General features: G+C 39.0%; 2 protein-coding genes across 4 annotated transcripts; one reads left to right on the forward strand and one right to left on the reverse strand.

Moving 5' to 3' along the window:
* Positions 1-2,894: 2,894 nt before the first annotated feature.
* On the forward strand, positions 2,895-18,993 carry LOC133732277 (E3 ubiquitin-protein ligase UPL1). Of its 3 annotated transcripts, XM_062159789.1 has the most exons (17): positions 2,895-3,218; positions 3,947-4,042; positions 4,123-4,329; positions 4,650-12,141; positions 12,250-12,614; positions 12,704-13,021; positions 13,744-13,945; positions 14,035-14,321; positions 14,685-14,971; positions 15,107-16,241; positions 16,339-16,485; positions 16,679-16,759; positions 16,956-17,181; positions 17,266-17,405; positions 17,970-18,076; positions 18,205-18,373; positions 18,533-18,993. In XM_062159789.1, exons 1-16 carry the CDS (start codon positions 3,186-3,188, stop codon positions 18,305-18,307), a joined length of 11,226 nt encoding a protein of 3,741 aa, XP_062015773.1. In that variant the 5' UTR covers positions 2,895-3,185; the 3' UTR covers positions 18,308-18,373; positions 18,533-18,993. The 3 variants fall into 3 exon arrangements, with proteins under 3 accessions (XP_062015773.1, XP_062015771.1, XP_062015772.1); XM_062159787.1 differs by having other exon boundaries at positions 4,650-12,614; XM_062159788.1 differs by having other exon boundaries at positions 4,653-12,614.
* Positions 18,994-23,795: 4,802 nt separating this feature from the next.
* On the reverse strand, positions 23,796-25,616 carry LOC133732367 (protein HOTHEAD-like). The gene is made up of 2 exons (XM_062159904.1): positions 24,822-25,616; positions 23,796-24,730 (listed from the first exon to the last, which is right to left on the reverse strand). The coding sequence occupies exons 1-2, from the start codon at positions 25,531-25,533 to the stop codon at positions 23,856-23,858; spliced, it is 1,587 nt and encodes a 528-aa protein (XP_062015888.1). The 5' UTR covers positions 25,534-25,616; the 3' UTR covers positions 23,796-23,855.
* Between the last annotated feature and the right edge of the window lie 266 nt (positions 25,617-25,882).

Genomic DNA, 25,882 nt, shown 5'->3' on the forward strand with positions numbered 1-25,882 from the left:
ATATAAATTTGCATATATTTTATTATTTTGTTAAAAGCAAGCATTGTAGGCCTTTGAGCAGAATTTGTTGTTATCAACACCATTATGGTAATTTTAGTTCTAGCTTCTTCAAACAAAAAAAAAATATCGGACATGGTGATGTGTTGGTGACTAGAGCAATTGCTCTTTGAGAAATATTGTGTCATGCTATTGCTCGTGGTTTCAAATATGTTCATGTGGAAGGAGATGTCAAGATCCTAATTAACAACATGAATGGTGTTATTCTAATCTCTTGACGCATCAAGTTTTTAATTTGAGACATTCTTACTGTATCTTTGTTAGCTGAAAAAGTCAATTTCAAGTAAATTTTGAGATAGGCGAACTTCATATGGGTCATTTCACTAAGATTTCTTCCCACAATACTCATTGCCCCTGTCTAATGCTCCAACCTTTCATTTCGATTAATTAGGTTGTAGATGTATTTGAGATTTTCATTATAGTCCTTTGGTTTTTTTGTAACAAAAAAAAAAAAAAACATTGTAGGCATTGATCTCATTTGGCATTTTGGCATGAATGTTTTGGGATTAATTGACTTGGACCCAAAGAAAGGAATAACCTACTTTAGTGGCATAACCCTTTTTCTCTCAACTTTTGTCTTCTGGGAATCTGCTTCACCAAAGTAACAAGAAACATGTGGGTTCCTTCAGAAAGTTTAACATGTTCTATTTTTATTCCAAAATGAAAAGTTATGCATGCTCATTGTATTTAATGATATCTTTTTTTGGTTAGGCACATCTAATCAGAAATAGGAAAAGATGGTGGGATTCTTCCTAACTAGACCCATGAAAATATCATCATGAAGTACAATAACATGTATGACTTCAAATGTACATAAAAATGCTGTTATTGATCCCAAATGTTTATACCAAATTAAATGTATAATGTCTGATAAGCAAAATGTTACTTGCTATTTATAAACATAAAAAATTGTTGAGTTAAGATGATTGTGTGACATATATTGTGTCGTACAAGATAAAATTCGGTAAAAAATTGATTTATATATTTCAAAATGTAATGAAAATTTATTCCTATAGCGATGAAGTTCATCCATTGCTATCGAGTAAATGGTCGTGATTCAACAAAGCCCCACATCACCCTCCTATCTTAATTGGGCTCTTGACACTTGTCCCTACTGCAAAATGCACTTGACTGGCTTGCTTTAAATTTTTTGGTCAAATAAAATTATAAATTTTCAATTGGGCCTTCGGTTTCCTAAAACTCGTTTTTACTTCGCTACGAAGCAAACCCCTCCCCCCCCCCCCCCCCCAACTGTGAAGTTGACCATAGAAGGGGGATTGACTTGTTATCACAAAAAGGTTGTTGTGCCCTTGTAAAAAATATCTTACATAACAATATACTGTACGCACTATATTGATATATAAATGATAGATCAATTATTTACAACAGTAAATTACACGCAATCATATACTAACTTAAGTGAGTAAAAAAAAATAGGATGAGAATGCGTTCGGTGACCTATTTCGCAAAATACTTTGTTCACCATTTATTTTATTTTGTAAAATACTTTGTTCACCAAGTAAAAGTTAAAAGTTATATATATTTCTTTAATTTTTGTTTAATTTGTTAAACAACAATTAATTTTGGGAGATTTAGAGAGATAGTTAATTGAATATAACCACCTTAGCTAATATTTATAAATGTTATTAGTTAATTGCAATACACACACACACTAAATATGATCAACAAAAAAAATGAGTCTTGTATTACCTATATAATCTTTGAGCCACATTTTGAGGAAAAAAAATTAAGGCCCTTTTAGGCCCATTTCGGCCCTAAACGGAAAGCCGGCCTTATTCGGATGGGTACGGGTTAGCATATTTAAGCCTCGACCCTATTCGGATGTATTTTTTTTTGTAAAACAAATTAAGGCCCATTTCGGCCCTATTCGGAAGGCCGATCCTTTCGGATGGGTACGGGTTAGCATATTTAAGCCTCAACCCGACTCTAAATTTTGTTGACTTTGACTAGGCCCAGCCTGGTCCGAACTTAAGCCCTAAAATTTAAGGTAGGGCCGGCTCTAGCCCGGCTCATAATGACCCCTAAAGACACCTGGTACCATTTACTGTTACAAATCTTGCTCAAGTAGTCAAAGAGCTCGCTAAAAACTAAACTTAAACTGGGTTACTCAAAATATCTTCAAACAACCAAAATTTTCACTAAGATTATGTGATTTGATCTCATCAATATTTAGGCAATGATGACACTAGTCTTTAAGGGCATACAAAAAATGTATAGATATGTATTCATATGTCAACTTTCTCCAAAATTGCCTTAACTATGAATACCACAATTTTATTCTAAAAAAAAAAAAAAAATGAATACCACAATTTTCATGGAAATGAAATTCAAAAGTTAATAAAAGAAGAAATATGTTTTTCGAAAAAAGTGCTACATTTAGCATAATAAGCTATTTCATGAAATTGCTGTAATGTAAAAAAACATATCGATCTTGAGCTTGGATCAAACACATGCATGACTTGCTTAGACATACTGTATGATGTTTATATGGTACCTCTTTAGAGTTTAGCCAAAGGAATTGCTTCTCTCATAAGATGATGATATTGAATGTTTTGACCATGGAAAGTATCGATTGAACAAAAAACAAACTATGAAAAATGTATCTTCTTTTGTTTTAATTTTTGTAACGGCGACATTACGATGTGAATACGATATACTTTCCATCTACGAATGAAAATTGTCGATGAAAGAAAGAAGAAAAAGACTTTAATACCATTTTTATTTTTATTTTTATTGCAACCCTCCTCTCTTTTATCCCTCACAGTTTCCTTCATAAACTCTCTCCCTTTATATACGACACTCTTTAGCTTCGTCTCAGTTATTTATTTCTCCTCAAATTCTCTCTACTTCTCTCTCTCTCTCTCTCTCGCTCGCTCGCTCTGCGATCTCATCAAAACCCTAATTTTGATCGCAAACCTTCAATTTCCTTCCGATCATCGGAGCTCGGCGATCCGATCATCGTGAAATTGCGTAAACAAAACGTTCACTCAGTTCGTTATTCCAATTCACTGCTGGTTTTTGTTCTTCGATCAATCATTGATATTCCGGCGATTGATCGGTTCGCAATTCAAAGCCGTTCTGATTCGGGCAATGCTTTCAGTTCCAACATGAAGTTGAAGAGAAGGAGGGCCGTGGAAGTGGTTAGTATATTTACCAATGGAAAACCAATTTTATTGTAATGAAATACATATATGCTTGTTTCTTTGGGTATATGTATATATGCGTGTGAATGAAGTTATGCTTTGTGAAGTTGATGGTTTTGGGATATGTTCTTATTCCGTTTCGTGCTTTTGATAGTTTTGATGGTGTTTTTAGTGAGTGTTTCTTTATCTGTTTGCTTATTTTTGTTAGGCGTATGTCAATTTGTTTACTTTTATGAGGTTAGGGATGGATAGAAGGTAGAATTGTTAATCTTTGGCAATAAAAAAATATACTCTTTCAATAAAATATAGAAAGCAAGCCGGTACTTCTAAAATCAGTGCCTCAATTGCAGACACTAGTTGATATCTGTGTGTGTGTGTGTGTGGATTAATATTTTTCCTTTACTTGGTACTCAATATTGTTAGCAATTTGAGTGAGGCTAAAGTATTATCAAACATATTACTTTCTGGGTTTGGATTCTTGCACTATGTTATATTGTTTGCATTACTTTGTACAGTCCTTTTTCAGTATTTTCCCTTCTTTGTATGTTGCTTAGTTAGTGTCACTCATTGCTGTGCCTTATTGCAATTTGAGAACTTTATCAACATAATCATTTGTTTCAAGCTATTTGTTATTTGTTTATGAGGTGGGATACCATATAGATGAATATATCGATGCCTGGAAAATAGATGCAACTGGTATTAACTTCTGCCTTGTTTTATGTCAGCCTCCGAAAATTAGATCCTTCATCAACAGCGTCACTGCTGTTCCACTTGAGAATATAGAGGAACCTTTAAAAGGTTTTGTCTGGGAGTACGATAAGGTGGTCTTATAACCCTTACATGTTACATAGTTATGGTTATGATTTGCAGTTTAATTTATATGCTTTTGTTTTTGGTGCAGGGAGATTTCCATCATTGGGTTGATCTGTTCAACCATTTTGATTCATTTTTTGAGAAGCATATAAAATCTAGGAAGGACTTGCAGGTTGAGGATAATTTTCTCGACTCTGATCCTCCTTTTCCAAGAGAAGCTCTTCTTCAAGTTCTCCGCGTGATAAGAATAATTTTGGAGAACTGCACAAATAAACACTTCTACAGTTCATATGAGGTAAATATGGCACCAATCACCATATCAGTTTCAGTTGGGTCAATTTTTGGTTGCTTGACATTTACCTAATATGTTTTAAGATTTTTATCTCCTACATATTATTACTATTATTATATAAAATATATACTGTTATCATTATTATTTGTAATATGTTAATTGTTACTCTCTCGGGTTGCCAACCATGATCTGCCCACCCAATTATACATGGAATGAAGGCTTTATTACGATGGGTGACTTGTCCTACCATCATGCATTTTGTTATTTTCCAGTTCCATTTGGTTTATATTAATTTTATGCCTTTGGTTCATGTGCTAATGCAGCAGCATCTCTCATCTTTGCTTGCTTGCACCGATGCGGATGTGGTTGAGGCTTGCCTGCAGACTCTGGCTGCATTTTTGAAGAAAACAGTAGGAAAGTATTCCATCAGAGATGCTTCACTAAATTCAAAGTTGTTTGCTCTTGCACAAGGTTGGGGAGGAAAGGAAGAGGGTCTTGGATTAATTGCCTGTGCAGTACAGGATGGTTGTGACCCTATTGCTTATGAGTTAGGTTGCACCCTTCACTTTGAGTTTTATGCGTTGAAAGATGCAAGTGAATTACCAACCACAGAGCAGCAGACCCAAGGTTTACAAATCATTCATTTACCTAACATCAACACTCATCCAGAGACTGATCTTGAGCTTTTGAGTAAGCTAATTGCCGAATACAAAGTACCCAGTAGTTTGAGATTTGCTTTATTGACAAGATTGCGTTTTGCAAGGGCTTTTGGCTCTTTAGCTACTCGTCAACAGTATGCCTGCATTCGTCTGTATGCCTTCATAGTTCTTGTTCAAGCAAATAGTGATGGCGATGACCTTGTTTCTTTCTTCAACACTGAACCGGAGTTTGTCAATGAACTAGTGTCATTATTGAGCTTGGAAGATGTAGTTCCTGAGAAAATTCGAATTCTATGTCTTCTCTCATTGGTTGCTCTTTCTCAAGATCGGGCCCGACAGCCTAATGTTTTGACTGCTGTCACATCTGGTGGGCATCGTGGAATCCTATCCAGCCTCATGCAGAAGGCCATTGATTCCGTCATCAGTGATACATCAAAGTGGTCTGTTGTTTTTGCTGAGGCTCTGTTATCTCTTGTTACAGTTTTGGTTTCATCATCATCCGGTTGTTCAGCCATGCGTGAAGCTGGATTTATCCCCACCCTTCTCCCGTTGCTTAAAGATACAAATCCACAGCACCTACATTTGGTCAGCACATCTGTGCATATTTTAGAAGCTTTTATGGATTACAGTAATCCAGCTGCTGCATTGTTCAGGGACTTGGGCGGTTTAGATGATACCATCTCTCGCCTGCAGCTGGAAGTGTCTCATGTAGAAAATGGTCCAAAACAACAAGATGAAGATTCTAGTACCTCTGGAAGTGCACAAGTAGTTGCAGGAACTTCCACTGAGATAGACAGCATGCAACCTCTGTATTCAGAACCTCTTGTTTCATATCATCGACGACTGCTGATGAAAGCTCTACTGCGTGCTATATCTCTGGGGACTTATGCACCTGGAAATACTGCCCGTGTTTATGGCTCGGAGGAGAGTCTATTGCCGCAATGCTTATGCATAATCTTTAAAAGGGCAAAAGATTTTGGTGGTGGGGTGTTTTCACTTGCGGCTTCTGTCATGAGTGATTTAATTCACAAAGATCCTACCTGTTTTCCAGTTTTAGATGAAGCAGGTCTTCCTTCAACCTTTCTGGATGCTATAATGGATGGCGTTCTTTGCTCAACAGAGGCCATTACATGCATCCCACAGTGTCTGGATGCCCTGTGTCTAAATAATAATGGTCTTCAGGCTGTGAAAGATCGCAATGCATTGAGGTGCTTTGTGAAGATATTTACTTCAAGAACCTATCTGCGTGCTCTAACAAGTGATACACCTGTCTCCCTATCTAGTGGATTGGATGAATTAATGCGCCATGCCTCCTCATTACGTGGTCCTGGTGTGGATATGCTAATTGAGATTTTAAATGCCATCTCAAAAATTGGACATGGGGGTGATTCTTCTCTCACGTCAACCGAACTTTTATCTTCTTCTGCTCCTGTTCCCATGGAAACTGATGGAGAAGAAAGGAATGTAGTCATGTCAGATGATAGGGAGTCATCCAAAATGGATAGTTCGGAGCAGGGAACTGAAACATCTTCTGATTCTTTAGTGGGAAATGCTGAAGTATTGCTTCCTGATTGTGTGAGCAATGTTGCACGTCTTCTTGAAACTATACTTCAGAATGGTGACACTTGTCGTATATTTGTGGAGAAGAAGGGAATAGAAGCTGTCCTGCAGTTGTTTACCTTGCCTTTAATGCCTCTTTCTGTTTCAGTTGGTCAGAGTATATCTATTGCATTTAAGAACTTCTCACCACAACATTCTGCTTCTTTGGCTCGGGCAGTATGTTCATTTTTGAGAGAGCATCTGAAATCAACAAATGAACTCTTAGTTTCAGTTGGTGGGACTCAACTTTCTTTGGTGGAATCTGCAAAGCAAACTAAGGTTTTGAAGCATCTTTCCAGTCTTGAAGCTATTCTGTCTCTGTCTAATGTTCTATTGAAAGGGACGACTACTGTGGTGTCTGAACTGGGTGCAGCAGATGCTGATGTATTGAAAGATCTTGGGAGTACATACAGGGAAATCCTTTGGCAAATCTCTCTGTGTAATGATGTCAAGTCTGATGAGAAGATCAATGCTGAACAAGAACAAGACATTGCTGAGGCAGCTCCATCTAATGCTTCGGGAAGGGAGAGTGATGATGATGCTAATACTCCCATGGTGAGATACATGAACCCAGTTTCTATTAGGAATCAGCCCTTTTGGGGTGGAGAGCGTGAGTTCCTTTCAGTTGTTCGCGGTGGTGAAGGTTTGCACCGTCGTAGTACTCGGCATGGGATTACACGCATGAGAGGAGGAAGGACAGGCCGGCATTTGGAGGCTTTACATATTGATTCTGAATCTTCTTCCACAGTATCAGAGGCAACTACATCCCAGGATTTGAAAAAGAAAAGTCCTGATGTGCTTGTTACAGAAATTCTTAACAAGCTGGCTTCCACTCTACGTTCCTTCTTCACAGCTCTTGTCAAGGGATTCACATCACCAAATAGGCGTAGAGTTGACTCTGGATCATTGAGTTTGGCCTCAAAAACTCTTGGAACTGCCCTAGCTAAAGTTTATCTTGAGGCTCTTATTTTCTCTGGGCATTCTACTTCAGCTGGGCTTGATACTTCATTATCAGTCAAGTGTCGATACCTTGGAAAAGTTGTGGATGATATGATGGCACTTACATTTGATAGCAGACGACGTACTTGTTATACTGCAACAATTAATAATTTCTATGTCCATGGTACCTTTAAGGAGCTGCTCACAACGTTTGAAGCTACTAGTCAGTTGTTGTGGACCCTACCATATTGTATGCCAACATCAGGCATTGATCATGAAAAGACAGGTGAAGGCAGTAAACTGTCCCATAGTTCGTGGCTGCTTGAGACTCTACAAAGCTATTGCCGTGTGCTGGAGTATTTTGTTAATTCTTCTTTACTCTTATCTACAACCTCTGCATCCCAGGCACAGTTGCTTGTTCAGCCAGTTGCAGTTGGTCTATCAATTGGGCTTTTCCCTGTGCCAAGGGAACCAGAAGTTTTTGTTCGTATGCTTCAGTCTCAAGTTCTTGATGTAATACTTCCTATCTGGAACCACCCCATGTTTCCAAATTGTAGTCCAGGATTCGTTGCTTCCATTGTTTCACTTGTTATGCATGTTTATTCTGGTGTGGGAGATGTGAAGCAGAATCGCAGTGGCATTGCTGGAACTGCAAACCAAAGATTCATGCCTCCACCACTTGATGAAGTTACTATTACTACCATTATGGAGATGGGTTTTTCAAGGGCCAGAGCAGAAGAAGCGCTTAGGAGGGTGGAAACAAATAGCGTTGAAATGGCCATGGAGTGGCTTTGCAGCCATGCTGAGGATCCTGTGCAGGAGGATGATGAACTGGCCCGGGCACTTGCTCTATCACTGGGAAATTCATCTGAAACATCTAAAGCTGATAATGTTGACAAGTCTGTAGATGTGCTGGCAGAAGAGAGTTGTGTGAAAGCTCCTCCAGTTGATGATATTCTTGCTGCATCAGTTAAGTTGTTTCAGAGCAGTGACACAATGGCCTTCCCATTGACAGATTTGCTTGTGACACTTAGCAATCGGAACAAAGGTGAAGACCGTCCTAAAGTTGCATCTTATCTAATTCAGCAGCTCAAGCTTTGTCCATTGGATTTTTCTAAGGATACCAGTTCTTTGAGTATGTTATCACATGTTATAGCATTGCTGCTTTCTGAGGATGGAAGTACAAGGGAAATTGCTGCACAGAATGGTATTGTGTCTGTTGCAGTAGATATCTTAATGAATTTTAAGGCCAAAGACGAGTCAGGCAATGAACTTCTTGTTCCAAAATGTATTAGTGCTCTACTGCTTATTTTGGATAACATGTTGCAATCAAGGCCCAGAATTTCTGAGAACATTGAAGAGACTCAGACAGGATCTCTGTCTGAACTATCTGGAGAGCGTACTTCCTTGTCAATCCCTGATGCAGTTACAGAGAAAAAACAGGATACGGATGCCCAGGAAAAAGATAGTGGCACTGGATTTGAGAAAATATTGGGCAAATCAACTGGTTATTTGACTATGGAAGAGAGTCAAAAGGTGCTGGCCGTTGCCTGTGATTTGATAAAGCAGCATGTCCCAGCTATGATCATGCAGGCTGTTTTACAGCTGTGTGCTCGTTTGACAAAAACTCATGCTCTTGCTTTGCAGTTTCTTGAACATGGAGGATTAGCGGCTCTTTTTGGCCTTCCCAGAAGTTGTTTTTTCCCTGGATATGACACTGTTGCATCTGCTATTGTTCGCCATCTCCTTGAAGATCCGCAAACACTGCAAACAGCAATGGAATTGGAAATTCGCCAAACACTGAGTGGCAACAGGCATGGTGCACGTACTTCTGCAAGGACATTTTTGACATCAATGGCACCTGTAATCTCTAGAGATCCGGTTGTTTTTATGAAAGCTGCTGCTGCTGTATGTCAGTTGGAGACATCAGCAGGTAGGACATTCATTGTCTTAATGAAGGAAAAAGAAAAGGAAAAGGACAAACCTAAAGCATCTGGTGGTGAGGTTGGATTATCTTCCAATGAATCTATCCGTATTCCTGAAAATAAAGTACATGATGGATCAGGTAAATGCTTGAAAGGTCACAAGAAGATCCCTGCTAATCTTACTCAAGTGATTGATCAGCTGCTTGAAATTGTTTTGAAATACTATTTTCCAAAGAGCCAGGAAGATTGTCAGAATAACCTGTCTTCTATGGAGGTAGATGAACCTGCTACCAAGGTAAAGGGTAAATCAAAGGTTGATGAGACAAGGAAAGTGGAGTCTGAATCTGAAAGATCTGCAGGGCTGGCAAAGGTAACATTTGTTCTCAAGTTACTGAGTGATATTCTTCTCATGTATGTACATGCAGTTGGTGTTATACTTAAACGGGATTTGGAATTGGCTCAATTACGGGTAGCTAATCAACTGGAAGGTCCTGGACATGGTGGTATACTTCATCATGTGATTCATCGATTGCTTCCACTCACCATTGATAAATCTGCTGGACCTGATGAATGGAGAGACAAGTTATCTGAAAAAGCTTCTTGGTTCTTGGTAGTTCTGTGTGGTCGTTCTGGTGAAGGGCGTAGAAGAGTAATTAATGAGCTTGTGAAAGCATTATCATCATTTTCAAACATTGATGGTAATTCTTCAAAGAGCATCTTATTGCCAGATAAAAAGGTTTATGCTTTTGTGGATTTGGTGTACTCTATTTTGTCTAAAAATTCATCATCAAGCAACTTACCTGGTACGGGGTTTTCACCTGACATAGCAAAAAGCATGATTGATGGGGGAATGATTCAGTGTCTGACCAGTATTCTCCAGGTGATTGATTTGGACCATCCTGATGCTCCCAAAACTGTGAATCTCATACTCAAGGCTTTAGAAAGTCTAACCAGGGCTGCTAATGCTAGTGAGCAATATTTTAAATCTGATGAGACAAACAAGAAAAAGTCCATGGTGTTAAATAGAAGATCTGATGATCAGGTAACTACTCCAGCTGGTGATACATTGGGGCATAATCAGAATACAAGCAGTGAGCAGGATGTCAGAGATGCAGTACCAACTGAACAACAGGATCAAGGAACTTCTCAAGGTGAAGGTAATCCTGATGCAACTCCGAACCAGTCAGGGGAACATGATATGAGAATTGAAGTTGAAGGACCATTGGCTTCTAACCAACCCATGGAGCTGGGGATGGATTTTATGCGTGAAGAGATGGAAGAAGGCAATGTGTTACACAACAATGACCAAATTGAAATGACTTTTCGTGTTGAGGGTAGGGCAGATGATGACATGGGTGATGAAGATGATGACATGGGTGATGATGGTGAGGATGATGAGGATGATGATGATGGAGAGGATGAGGATGAGGATATAGCAGAAGATGGTGGCGGCATGATGTCTCTGGCTGATACTGATGTGGAAGACCATGATGATACTGGCCTGGGAGATGATTATAATGATGAGATGATTGATGAAGATGATGATGATTTCCATGAGAATCGTGTCATAGAAGTGAGATGGAGGGAAGCCCTTGACGGGCTTGATCATTTACACGTACTTGGGCAACCTGGAGCTGCAAGTGGTCTGATTGATGTTGCTGCCGAACCTTTTGAAGGGGTTAATGTGGATGACCTTTTTGGTCTACGAAGACCGTTAGGTTTTGATCGACGTCGTCAGACGAGTAGGTCTTCCTTTGAGCGATCTGTTACAGAAGCAAATGGCTTTCAACATCCTCTCCTTATAAGGCCTCCCCAGTCTGGAGATTTGGTATCCATGTGGTCAGCAGGTGGAAATTCATCCCGGGACTTAGAAGCTCTATCATCAGGGAGCTTTGATGTAGCTCATTTCTACATGTTTGATGCTCCTGTTCTTCCATATGATCATGTTCCAAGCAATCTTTTCGGTGACCGTTTGGGTGGTGCAGCCCCGCCACCATTGACTGATTATTCTGTAGGTATGGATTCATTGCAGTTATCGGGACGAAGAGGCCCAGGTGATGGCCGGTGGACTGATGATGGCCAGCCTCAAGCAGGTGCTCATGCTGCTGCTATTGCTCAGGCAGTTGAGGAACAGTTTATATCCCAATTGCGCAGTCTTGCTCCTGTTGACACCCCTGTTGAACCACATTCTCAGAATTCAGGAGTGCAGGAGAAACAGCCAGATGTGCCTCCTTCAACTGATGGTCAAGTAGTAGTAGATCGTGGTAACACCACCAGCGAACAAGTTGAAGATCAGCACCAAGACAGGGGTGTTGAGGTGACACATCAAGATATCTCCAGGCCTGAGGGTATTCCTTGCCAAGAACAAGTCAATCAAGAATCCTTTGTCGAAGATGCAGGGGGCTGTTTGCAGGAACCTGAACCAATGTCAATCCAGGCACCTTCTTTGGACAGTACACGAAATGATAACATGGACATTGGGGAGGGGAATGGCGCTGCTGAGCAAGAAGGGTCAATGCCGGAATTTGTCAACTCATCTGCAAGCACAAGGGTTGATTTACAACAGGAAGAGGGTTCTGAAGTGCCTTCTAATGTCAATGATGCTACAGTAGAAGCTATGGGTCAGGATGGATCTTCAGGCAATCAAGTTGGTGACATGCCAGCAAATTTTGGCTTCAATGTGTCTAATTCAGGTGATTCTCATACTTCTCTGGTCCCAGAAAATGTTGATGTTGACATGAATTGCATTGATGAAGTAAATCAAACTGGCCATCCCATGCCTGCTTTTGAAAATGGTACAGATGAGCCGTCAAGCCAAAACACATTGGTTGCTCCAGAAGCTAATCAGGCTGAACAAGTTACTTTGAACAATGAGGCTCCTGGTGCTAATGCAATTGACCCTACATTCTTGGAGGCTTTACCTGAAGAGTTGAGAGCGGAGGTTCTTGCTTCACAGCAAGCTCAGTCAGTTCAACCTCCTCCTTATGCGCCACCTTCTGCGGACGACATTGATCCTGAGTTTTTAGCCGCCCTTCCTCCGGATATTCAAGCAGAAGTTTTGGCTCAACAAAGAGCACAAAGAGTTGCACAACAGGCTGAAGGACAACCTGTTGACATGGACAATGCTTCAATAATTGCTACTTTTCCTGCTGATTTACGGGAAGAGGTTTCCATCTGGAATTGTCATCTTCGTTATCTTGGGTGTGGTGATTCTCTGTGTTTTTATAGTAATTGTTTATTTTGCTTGTGTTCCAGGTACTTTTAACTTCTTCAGAAGCAGTTTTGTCTGCATTGCCTTCTCCACTACTGGCTGAAGCTCAAATGCTAAGAGATCGAGCAATGAGTCATTATCAGGCTCGCAGCCTTTTCGGGAGCAGCCACAGGCTGAATAATAGGAGAAATGGATTGGGTTTTGACCGGCATACAGTAATGGACAGGGGTGTTGGAGTCACAATTGGCCGGAGGGCAGTTTCTTCTATTACAGATAGCTTAAAGGTCAAGGAAATTGAAGGCGAGCCACTTCTAGATGCAAATTCATTGAAAGCCTTAATTAGGCTTCTACGATTAGCACAGGTATAGCCGTTTTCTTTATCTTTGTTTAATTTTTTTTATATCTTTACCAAAGAACTTGCCTCTGCCTAAATAGTTATGAAAAGTTGGTGGATTTGATAGTTAAGTTTGAATTCAGCTTCACGTGAATGAAATATTGAGTAATATGTGTCTAAAGTTCTGGGGTTTCAACAGAGTTTGTGTGTTCTGTTGCAAGTACTATTAACATTTTATATTGATTAGAAGAATATTGAACAAACTTCTTATAGAAAAGTGCCCAAGAGTCCCAACCTTTTATAGTACAATGGAACAAGTGTTTTTAAAGTCTGTCTAATAATTGAACTCTTTCCAAGGTCTCATTTTCTGTTGCAAAAAATCATCAATATAAGATTTACATGAAAGTTGAATGCACACATAGGATGTAGGAACCATGATTGGCTGGAATGATGTGGAAGTAACCTGGTATAGAACTATTATGTTTTAGCGTGTAGTATTCCAACTTGTAACAAGATGTAGATCGGCATGAAAATCATCTCTAATATAAATTTCATCTCGAATATAAAATTCATCATGAAAATTGCATGCACACATTCATGTAGTTATACATGTGCATTACATGCAAAATAATTTACTTATTGATCGTTTCTATTGTTAAAAAAAAAAAAAAAAGAGGAGAAAAAAAAAAAGAGGAGAAAAAAAAAAAACGATGTTCTAATGTTTTTTGTTTTGTTTTTGTGTGCGGTTAGCCCCTTGGTAAAGGACTCTTGCAGAGGCTCTTCTTAATCCTTTGTACACACAGTGTTACAAGAGCAATTTTAGTGCGTCTTTTGCTCGATATGATCAAGCCTGAGGCTGAAGGCTCAGTCAGTGGATTAGCTACTATTAATTCCCAAAGGCTGTATGGTTGCCACTCAAATGTTGTATATGGCAGATCTCAGTTGTTAGATGGTAATTCAACTGACTTGACAAAAATTAATTAAACTTTCTTTGTTATTGATAACCCACCAATTAATTTGTGTTATTTTCATTTTCAACAGGTCTTCCTCCCTTGGTGTTGCGTCGGATCCTTGAGATCTTGACTTATTTAGCTACAAATCATTCTGCAGTGGCAAATATGTTATTCTGCTTTGATTTCTCAGGTGTTCCTCAGTCTTTAAGTCCCTTAAATATGGATACCAAGAAGGACAAAGGCAAAGAGAAAATCGGAGAAGGAGGATTTTCATCTAATCCTGTCAACACCCAGGATGGGGATGTTCCCCTGATATTGTTTCTGAAGCTCCTTAATCGACCTCATTTCTTGCGTAGCACTGCTCATCTTGAGCAGGTATAATTCACTACTTTAGTCTGAATCACCTTTTTAAATGTTCTGGCGCGGGAGTTTTGTTTACTGTATTATAGAAGTATTGAATTCCTTAATATGTCATCCACTTTCATACCAAGTCATGAGACTGGAGAGCACACGTAAATTTAAGATTTAATGGTCAAGAGTAATCCAGTTGTGTAAAGTTTCCTGGCTAAAACCCATCTTGGGCAAACCCTAGTTAGTAGTTCCTACCATTTATATGCCAGAGATGTGTATTGGTTGCCATATATCTAAGTATATATTTGGCCTCCCAATCTTGCTTTATTCCAATATTGATATAATACCTGGAATCTAATGTTAGACGTTTTCTTAATCTCTCTACAGGTCATGGACCTGCTTCAGGTTGTTGTTGATAATTCAGCTTCAAAATTAGAGGTCCATTCTCCCTCTGAAAGGGTCGATGGGAATTCCCAAAATCTATCTATAAGTGAAACTTCTGGAGATGGTCAGAACGGTCGTCCTGTGGAACCAGAATCTCAGCAAGAGGTTAAACCTGATGGTGTTGGATCATCAACTTCAGATGCAAACAAAAGTACAGATACCCATAGTATTTTCTTGAAGCTGCCAGAATCCGATTTGCATAATCTTTGCAGTCTTCTTGGTCGTGAGGGGTATGGTTTGTTCTCTGATTGTTTTAGTTGCATGCTTTGATTTACTGTGTGCTACTTTTAAGCGTGTAACTGCTGTGACTTATATGAGCAGTTGCTCTTTAAATGAGTTGTAATCTGGTCCTTTTGTTTGATCAGGCTTTCAGATAAAGTTTATATGCTTTCCAGTGAGGTGCTGAAGAAGTTGGCCTCAGTTGCAGTGACCCATCGAAAGTTCTTTATCTCAGAGCTTTCAGAATTAGCTCATGGTTTGAGTGCCTCAGCTGTCAGCGAGCTTGTCACTCTCCGGAATACACAGATGTTGGGTTTGAGTGCTGGTTCTATGGCTGGGTCGGCAATCTTACGAGTATTGCAATCACTTTGCTCACTCACTTCACCTGGTACAAATGAGAATTCAGTTTTGGAGAATGATGCAGAGCAGGAGGAGCACGCCACCATGTGGAAGCTAAATATTGCACTTGAGCCATTGTGGCAAGAATTGAGTGACTGTATAAGTGCCACTGAAACACAGTTGGGCCAGAGCTCTTTTTGTCCAACCATGTCCACTATAAATATTGGGGACCATGTACAAGGTTCCTCTTCTTCATCTCCTCTTCCTCCTGGAACCCAGAGACTGCTTCCTTTTATGGAGGCATTTTTTGTATTGTGTCAAAAGCTACAAGCAAACCACTCTATTACGCTGCAAGATCAAGCTAATGTGACTGCAAGAGAAGTCAAAGAGTCTGCTGGAAATTCAGATCCTTCAGGTACTAAGTTTTATAGCTGTGGGGATTCTCAGAGGAAGCTTGATGGTGCTGTCACATTTACAAGGTTTGCGGAGAAGCATCGCCGTCTTTTGAATGCATTTATCAGACAGAATCCAGGGCTGTTGGAGAAATCCCTTACTATGATGTTGAAGGCACCACGGCTAATTGATTTTGATAACAAGAGAGCATATTTCCGGTCAAGAATTAGGCAACAGCATGAGCAACATCTCTCCGGTCCGCTGCGAATAAGTGTTCGTCGTGCTTATGTTTTGGAAGATTCTTACAATCAGTTGAGAATGCGTCCTAATCAGGACATGAAGGGACGATTAAATGTCCAATTCCAAGGGGAAGAGGGTATTGATGCTGGTGGTCTAACGCGAGAATGGTATCAATTACTATCAAGGGTTATATTTGACAAAGGTGCATTGCTTTTCACTACTGTCGGAAACAATGCAACTTTCCAGCCAAACCCTAATTCTGTATACCAGACGGAACATCTTTCTTACTTTAAATTTGTGGGCCGCGTGGTAATTATTCTGGACTATTGGGATTTTCGGAATTGTTCTTATGCTGTCTTAATTAAGATGTCATTTTGAGTTTTTCTGCTTTGGTTTTTTTGTGCAGGTTGCAAAGGCAGTATTTGATGGGCAACTTTTGGATGTTTATTTCACTCGATCCTTCTACAAGCACATACTTGGTGTAAAGGTGACATACCATGATATAGAAGCCGTGGATCCTGATTACTACAAGAATTTGAAATGGATGTTAGAGGTGAGTGGGTTTGTCAGCACAATTTGGTTGTTGACAGTTAAAGCGTATGTGGGGCTGGTTTTGGTTGTGGCCTCATATCGTTTAACCGATATATAATGTGTCCTTTTGGTACTTCTGAAGTTCCTTTTTGTGCTAGTTTTCTGCACACAGGATTCTCACTATTGTTTCTCTTTGTATATTTTCTTTTCTATAGAATGATGTGAGTGATATTCCTGACCTGACGTTTAGCATGGATGCGGATGAAGAAAAGCATATTCTTTATGAGAAAAACCAGGTATGTGAATATCAACTTTTGATTTATATGCGTGTTTCATTATTTCTTTAGTTTTGTCTTCAGAGACTTCCTTTAATATCAATGTCATACTTATTTGACTTGATTTGAACTTTTGAGTTCATAGGCTTTGCTATTTCTTACTTTGTTGTTTTGACTAATATATGTTTCCTTTTCCATGTATCTTCTTCTTGAACAGGTGACTGATTATGAGCTTAAACCTGGAGGACGAAATATCAGGGTTACGGAAGAAACTAAGCACGAGTATGTAGACCTTGTAGCTGATCATATTTTGACAAATGCTATTCGTCCACAAATTAATTCTTTCTTGGAGGGGTTCAATGAATTGGTTCCACGCGAGCTTATCTCGATTTTTAATGACAAAGAGCTTGAGCTACTTATCAGTGGTCTTCCGGAGATTGATTGTGAGTTGGATTCTGAATTAGCTTACTTATTTAATGTTCTTTTGCTTCTGATGTGGTATCTAAATGGTGGCATTGGTTTTGCAGTGGATGACTTGAAGGCAAACACCGAGTACACTGGCTATACAGCAGCATCTAGTGTTGTACAATGGTTTTGGGAGGTGGTTAAATGTTTCAACAAGGAGGACATGGCAAGACTGCTTCAATTTGTAACTGGCACATCAAAGGTAGATATAACACATTGTTCTTGCTCTTCTCCACAAGTGCTGGTTCAGTACCTGCAGCACGGTTTATTCAATGCTACTGGATGTACCAACAAGCGTTCATGTTTTTTTCTGGCAATATATGCAACCCCCCAACCCTCCCCCAAAACAAACCCCCCTCCCAAAAAAAAAAAACAAAAAAATAAGGGGCAAACGTGCACATACTTCTCTATGGGAAACGGACAATCCCCAACTAAAGCCGACCTCTGTCTCCTCCCATTTTAATGTTTTTCAACTGAATTTTCTTCACGGATTATCACTTCAAATTGACATTTGATTTGCATGCTTTTTGCCTGAGCATTGCATTTTGGCCTTGCTTTTAGCCGTCTGTGCCCTCAATGTATATGAATATGGGGATCTGGGGTTTACCTGCGACTACGTCTTTGTCTCATTGAATTGTGCCATTGAGGAAAGTTATATCTTCTCAATGATACTCAAATTATATGTACTGAGTCCCATAATAAGGCTGTGAGCTTCTCTGAATGGGTTAATTTGAAGTTAGTAAAACCAATTTATTTGTGGTTCCAGGTTCCATTGGAAGGTTTCAAGGCTTTGCAAGGCATCTCTGGTCCTCAGAGGTTTCAGATTCACAAGGCATATGGAGCTCCTGACAGGCTGCCCTCTGCTCATACATGGTTAGTGTATATGTAGTTTGCTTTGGCCTGCCTCTTACCAATGAGAAATCAACATAATTAGCTTTTTTCTCTCTTCTCGTGCTTGTTAAGCTTGATGTTGTTGTTAATGCACTCTCATTTGTTGCCAGCTTTAATCAACTAGACCTTCCTGAGTATACCTCTAAGGATCAGCTTCATGAACGGTTGATGCTTGCTATTCATGAAGGGAGTGAAGGATTTGGCTTTGGCTGACCGAAAGAGTCTTGATTGATTTGTTGCCCCAGCATGCCAGTCATCTGTCTCAAGTACCATGTACATGTCAGTGAGATATCTTTTTACTCTGTCCACATTCTGTTGTTAATCTTTCCTCACTTGTTCTCCGAATTATCTTTTGCTTGCAGCCAGTTACTATAGTTGATTCAAGTTAATTCTATCTGTTCTCCATCCTTCGTTTCTGATTGGTTATTCTCTCTGCAGATGGAAAGAGCCGGTACTGATTTTGAGCTTTCAGAATTACAATCACCAAGGATACGAGGATGGTTTTGTTGAATGAAAGCATCGTCTGTTTATTAGAGGGCGGTGAAGGAATGATGCTTTTAGATGATCGTACTATTCTTGCTGGCTCATGTGTGCTCCTCAATGGCAATGGCTGGGAAATTTTTATTCTTTTGCGATTTCTTTACTTGTCAGAAAATTGGGGAGCGTACAAATGTTGATAGAAATTATGTTTTATTGTTAATATATTAGTATTCATGTTATGAGTTCAATCTGCTTTAGGTTAGGCAGTCTCTTTCTGTGGCCTGGAAGTTGGTAATAAGGTTAGGTGGAAGTTGGTAATAAGCTTAGAATCTGTATATGTAATAGAATCATTTCCAGATGGATTCATTTTGGGTTTTAGTTATTAAAGGCCAGAAAGGTGATTCCAGTTTTGCTCTTCATCTTCACTCATCTTTTTCGGTTTTTTTTGTTTTTTTTGTATGTTTTTTTTTTTTTTTAAGAGAATAAGTGCTCTCGGATATTGAATCAGGAAGAGTTGGAAAGAGTTACAATCACAGGACAAAGCGTCCAAAAAAATCAGGGTGGCGATTGAAAAGCCTCTCACACTTTGCTTATTTGAGTTACTTCTAAGTGCCCGAGTAGCTAACGGTCCGCTACTACATTGCATTCCCTATAAATTTTTTTTGGGTGCCCTAAGAAACTCAAGTGCTCAATTCTTCTCTATCCCGTAGGGGTGGGTTCGCGAAACTGAGAACAGAGAAAAAATTGAGCTGAAAGCTGAACATAATCCAAAAAAAACTTGAGCCGAAAAAAACTGCACCAAAAGTGGCTTGGTTCGGTTTTTAATTTTAGTGTTAAAAATCGAATCAATCTAAACCAAACTTGAGTTATCAAAACGTCGTTTTTGAGTTTTAAGACAGAAACCTTAAAAGTCGCCATATAAAAGCCCTCGTTACAATCACAACCTCTTCAATCAATCACCACGAGTAATCATCTGAGCTGTCTTATTATTTTTCGCTATTTTGGTTACAGATCTTATTTCTCTCTATTTTAGATATTATCCCATGTCTTTCATTCGAAACTAAAAGTTCAGAGAAACATATAATATTCATTGATTATCAAAGTTAGAACGGTATCAATCTTAAACTCAGACCATATATTTGAGGGTCAAGCAACTACAAAAATGATCATTCAGACTTGGTAGCTCGCATCCATCCTATTAGATAATATGAAATTAAAATAGTAAGTTCACCTAGAGAGTAGAGACTACAAAATACAATCAGCCAACTCCAGGTCAAACCGTCAAAGTCCACAAACCGCAATCCTGCCCCTGCGACTGGCCTCATGCAACGCTGACACTTACGGCTAGAAACGATTTGCCACGACACACATTACACATAGCATAGCAAATCGGATAGGATATCCACTTCCATGGCTACACAAACTCACAATCGTCGCCAAATTCTCTCCCGCGAGAAACTATCTTGGTGATGCTAATTATAGCGCAAAGCGCTTGGCTTAGCTGGGTGTTCACCTATATAGATCGACACTTGGGGCTGTGATGAGACCTCCAACACAATTCATGTGAAACTTTCCATCATATTTACCTCCAATTATTGTGTAACGATAAATAATAACAATATCCAACATTCTAAAATCATGTTTTCTTGAATAATTTTTATTGTTCTTCAAAAATTAGCCCAGAATCCTAATTAATTTTCACAAAGTAAATTTAAGAAGAAAAAAAAGTGATTATACAACAAAATATTCTGAAAAGATGAAGCATAATGACCCTAATAGCCAAGACATGCATATTAACTAACAATAAAATAATAAGATTATAAAATTACGGTAACTCAACCAAGTTTATTTTAACACAAATAGACATATCAAATTATATAAAAACAGTATTATAATTACCTAACAAAGATTAATAAATACTTTGTTGTAAATCACTTTTTTTTTTGTTCCTTAATTTTACTTTGTAAAATTTAATTGTAATAATTTTTGAAGAACAATAAAAATTATTCAAGAAAACATGATGCTAGAATGATTACGGTTATTATTTATTGGGAAACAATAATTGGGGGTAAAATATGAAAGAAAGTTTCACTTAGTGTTGGGGTTATGACAGTCATTTTAGTGATCAATTTGAGTAAAATATCTTATTTGCCCCTGCATTTAACGGAGTGATAACGAAATACAGACGGAAGCACTTTATTGATGTGGTTTTAGAAGTTTAGGCCCCTATTTGATCACTTTGAAAGTCTAGGTACCATTCTCTTAGGTCCAGAAAAGTTCAGACCCCACCTATGATAAAAACTCTTAAGATAAAAATCAATACACGGATTGCAATTAGCAGGTCACGAGAGTCTCATATATCTAAAAAGAAAACTTTATATTAAAACAAAAATGAAATAACAGAATTGGAGATATCATCTCAATTCTTGTTTGGATCAGGTAATGCACAAAATCCGATTGGGTGAAGGATTTGACTTCTATCTAGAGGAAAAAAAAAAGTGTAGACACTACAAAATCTATATCAATATATCCATCAACAAAACGAAATTAGAAAACAGCTGCATGCTATTTCAGTTGTTGAATGAAAAGGTATAACCAAGACGAGAAAGTTGTTGTAACTGTAATAGTACTAGTCCCATGTAAATGTAAGTGTGAGCTGAGGAAGTTGTTGTAAGATTCAACGAAAAAATCCAGCTTTTTACCCAGATTGAAAGAAAATAATACATTTTTGGGGTGGATGATGATGCCAAAGGAGGAGTAGAGATGAGGCCGATGCCCTCGAATTGAGACTTGAGGTGAGAGACCCATTATGATTCGAATTCATAAGAACAAGATAGCTTATCAGGTAGTATGGTTCAGATTAACTTTTAAGCATAATAATATAACGGGTACAAGCAATTCACTTCCAACAACTGAGTTGCTACGTTCTTAACAACCCACAATTGTGATTCACCAACTTGAGCTAAAACACAATATTCTCATATCAAAATTTACAAGCAAACAGCGCCTTGAGAATTAGATTTTCGAAACTGAGGGAAGATATTGGAGATGTTGAAACCCTGGGTGATGACTGATGACTGATGAGAGCGAGCAAGCGCATAAGAGCTTCTCACTTGCTAACGTCTTCAAGGTCGTCATAGAGGATAGGGGTGAGTTCATGAAACCGAAAACAAAAAAAAACCGAGCCGAAAGCCGAACCGAGGCAGAAAAAACAGCACTGAAAAAAAAAACTGAACTGGTTCGATTTTTAGTTTCAGGGTGTCAAAAACCGGTCCAGACCGAACCGAACCAAACTTACTAAACTGATGTTGTTTTTTTTTTTTTTTAGTTTTGATCAGAAACCCTAGAGCACCGCGATATAAATAGTCCTCGCTCAGTCTCGCGACATTTCATTTCAGCATCTCTTCTTTGGCCTGTCTTTTCTTCTCCGCCGCTCTGGTCATCAAGGCTCTCAAGGAGCCGGATCACAACATCAAGAACATGAAGACAAGATAGATGACCAAGACCTGAGCGGGACTATGAAGGAGAATCTCTTGGTTGGGTGCACGGTTGATGGCAAGGACCCCAAGGATTTGCAGCAAGAGGTTATCGACGGCGACAGTATGAATCCAAGCTATTTCAGTTTCAAATTTCTCTGCTTTTGATGATTTGGGTTCAAATTTGTTCTGGGTTTGTCTTGATTTTGTGCTGGTATGAATTTAATGGCAGGAAATGGATGAGCTTGTTCATGATCTGGTAGAGAAGGCTTAATGACACATTTCATATTGGTTAGTAATGAAGTTTCATTTTTTGATTCGGTATACGTTGTTGTTTGTTTCTTATTGAATTTGTTTCTCTGAATTCGATGTGTTCTTGGGTTATGAGTATGGATATCTAACCAGCTATGCTTATTTTGATGAGATGTTTCGCTAAAGTATTTGATTATGCAGTCGAGAATAAGAGCTTAACAAATGTTAAATAATTCATTTAAAAAAAAAAAAAAACTGAACTTGGATCGAACCGAACCGAACCACTCTGTCCCATTCGGTTTCGGTTTCAAACTCTAGAAAATGTAAAATCGAACCAAAGTTCTTGTTCTGTATGGTTCGTTTCTCGATTTCGGCTGAAAACCGAATTGAAGTACTGAACCCACCCCTAGTAGTAGAGGTGGGTGTTAGTGCCAATTCAATTTAAGAAAATTGGGAGACACATAGGCCTACATATCTTATAAGAATCAGCATTATTACAAGCAATGAAAAGAAATAGGACCCAATTATATCCAGCCTACCGTAATAATAGAAAAATGCATCGGCATCAATATAACTAAAAGTGAGGCTACCATCTACTAATAAACAAATGCATAGACACTATTATATAAGTAATAGTGAGACCATGCGAGTACATATCCAACCAAATTTCTCCCACAGACACCATTAGCCGATTTGTCCCAGTAAATGGTGGTATCAGCCCACTTACTACGACAAGTCTCTGTGGAGTAATGAATATATATAGTCCTTCTTTGCTAAGGATATCCTTACCTTAGCTAAGGAATGAATTTTCATATTTTTGCTACTTTTTGAGCACATAATCACATCTTAACCGTTTAGTTTTTAGGTCATAATGTATAGATCACTTCTGCAAATTTTCACCCAAATTGATGATCGTTAAGGTATCAAAGTCGATTAAATCAATGAACAAACCGAATTTGTCCAACTTGAACCGTTTGTGTTCATAATTGTAAATTGCAGCTTTGAATGCCTTAACGATCATCAATTTGGCTGAAAATTTGCAGAGATGATTTATACATTAAGACCTAAAAACTGAACGGTTAAGTTGTGAATATGTGATCGAAAAGTGATCAAAATATGGAAATCCGTTCCTTAGCTAAGGTAAGAGGATATTCTTAGCAGAGAAGACACACACACACACACACCTTCTAGCTAGTAAGGGAACCCTTTTTTGGTCTTTTCTAGGGATAGGGCATTAGACCAATTTTTCAATCATTTTTTGGCATCTCAACCGTTCAATTTTTAGGTCCTAATGTGTAGATTATTTCTGCAAATTTTCAGTTAAATTGATTATCGTTAAGGTATTTAAATTTTAAAATGGTGATTTAATATTATAAGTATGAACAATTATATATATATATATATATATATATATATTTATATTTATATTTATATATTTTTTCATCTTCTTTGTGCGTTGTTTTTTCAATTTGAAACTTGGAATTTGTCATTCATTATTAAAATTATGCATAGGCTGCTGTTTTATTTAATTAATGGGATAAATTACATGCTGATCAGGTTCTGGGATTGTTAAAGGAAGCATCTTTTCTTTCTTGAAGAATTTTGAGCCCCTGGTATCTTCCAAGCATCAGCACAGTGGCCATTGGGTTTGTGCCTGGTGATTCCAGGAAGGTTGACCCATCAATCACTCTCAAGCCTTTAACACCATGAACCCTATAATTCTTGTCGACCACCGACCCCACATTGCAACCACCATGGTAGTGGTAGACGGTACGGACAGTCGTCTTGCAGAGTTCCTGGAGCTCGTCTTTAGTAGGCATCGTCTTGTTTCGGTATTCATTCGAACCCACGAAAGAAGCAATTGATTTGGACCTTAAAGCTAGCTCAAGCAGCTCGGTCATCTTCACACATGCTGCCAAGTCTTTCTCGCTTGATAGGTAGTTGAATGTCACTGATGGGTTTGCTCTGGGGTCAGTGCTGTTGAGTTCAAGCTTTCCTACGGATTCTGGGAAGGCAATTTTGCCAACAAAAAAGCTAACAGTTGTTCCATTCAAGCTAGCAGGTGCAATTGTTGCCTCGGTCATGATTTTGAAGTCATCTGCTATACCAGCAGCTTTGGAATGTTCTGGTGTTGGATTCTTCGGGTTGTAGTTGATGAAGAGTGCAGTAGCAGCATTGTCTTTCATTCCTTCTCCTACTCCCTTCAAGTTGAGTACGAGCGGGATTTCGAAGTTTTTTAGGTGTTCTTGAGGGCCAATGCCACTTAACAACAAAATCTGAGGGCTGCCTAAAGCTCCTGCTGATAGTATCACATCACCCCATGAACCCGAGTTGTCTGGCTGGTTGAGGTAAGCTTCATAAGTCTGGTTTGAGCTGCCATCGCTCTTGATGAATCTTATACCTTGAGCTATCTTCTCATCACTGGTACCTGAAAAACCATTTACATTATCAGCAACAGAGGGTTTATCTTAATTACATATTGTACATTAGATGCTATTTTAAAGAACTACCACGCTTACCAGTTCTCTGAAAGATAACTTTGTCTACGGTTGCATTCAAGAGAACTGTGATCTTGCTTGGATTTCCTGCCGGTAGAAGATCAGCTGGTAAGTGTCTTCTTCCCTTGTTATCGAACAGAGTAGCACCAATTTTTGTTCCCTGAATATGCTCCAAACTGAAACCATTATAGGGGAGAATTCCAGCTTCAACAAAGCTTAACGCAACAGCATGCGACCACGGAGTCAAATGATCAGGTTTAGAGATGATTCTAGATTCCACCCATTCATAAGCATCCCTTACTCCCTCATTATCCCAACCAACCTTTTTGACAAAATCCTTACTTGCTCTGCCGTAAAACCCACCATTGATAGCGGATGATCCTCCTAGCACTCTTCCTCTGAAATTGGGAACACCATCTGTCGAGACAAAGCTTTGTGCAGCTGATGTATATTCATCAGTTACGAGATATGAATATCCGTAGTACTTCAACTCTAAGATGAAGGGGTCCCCGTAAGGCGAGCCACCTCGTTCCACCAACAGCACTGAGAATTTCTCAGACAAGGTTGCAGCTAGGGGGCAGCCCGCAGTGCCTCCGCCAACCACAATGTAGTCGAAGGATCTACCGGCTACTTCTTCGACATTTGAAGTCATATAGGGGAATGTTTGCTTCGAAGAACATATAGCCAAGTGAACAAATAGAAGCAACAGATGCAATGAAAACCCCATCATCATGAATGTGATGAGCAACAGTAGAATTGTAGAAGCTTAAAGGCTGGTAGATTAAGGTGAGTTAACATATGGGGAGGTGTATATATAGTTTCAAGTTCTTGACTGTTCTTCAGTGCTGGTAGCGTAAAATTGTTGAATAAGCTAGTTTCAAGTTCTTGACTGTTCTTCAGTTCTTATCTTATCCCTTTGCGGCGGGGCCTACCATTGCCAATGGTGGCTCAATCGTTTCGCACCATTGTCAACAATTTAGGTATCAAGATAAAGCTTGTATACGTAGGCGGCTAGAACAAGCTAGCTAGACAGGCTGCGTGCCTGAGGAAAGCTTCCCAAAACCGACTTCTCTTCTTCTAAG

This window comes from Rosa rugosa, chromosome 2 (assembly GCF_958449725.1).
Source record: "Rosa rugosa chromosome 2, drRosRugo1.1, whole genome shotgun sequence".
NCBI classification, from domain to species: domain Eukaryota; kingdom Viridiplantae; phylum Streptophyta; class Magnoliopsida; order Rosales; family Rosaceae; genus Rosa; species Rosa rugosa.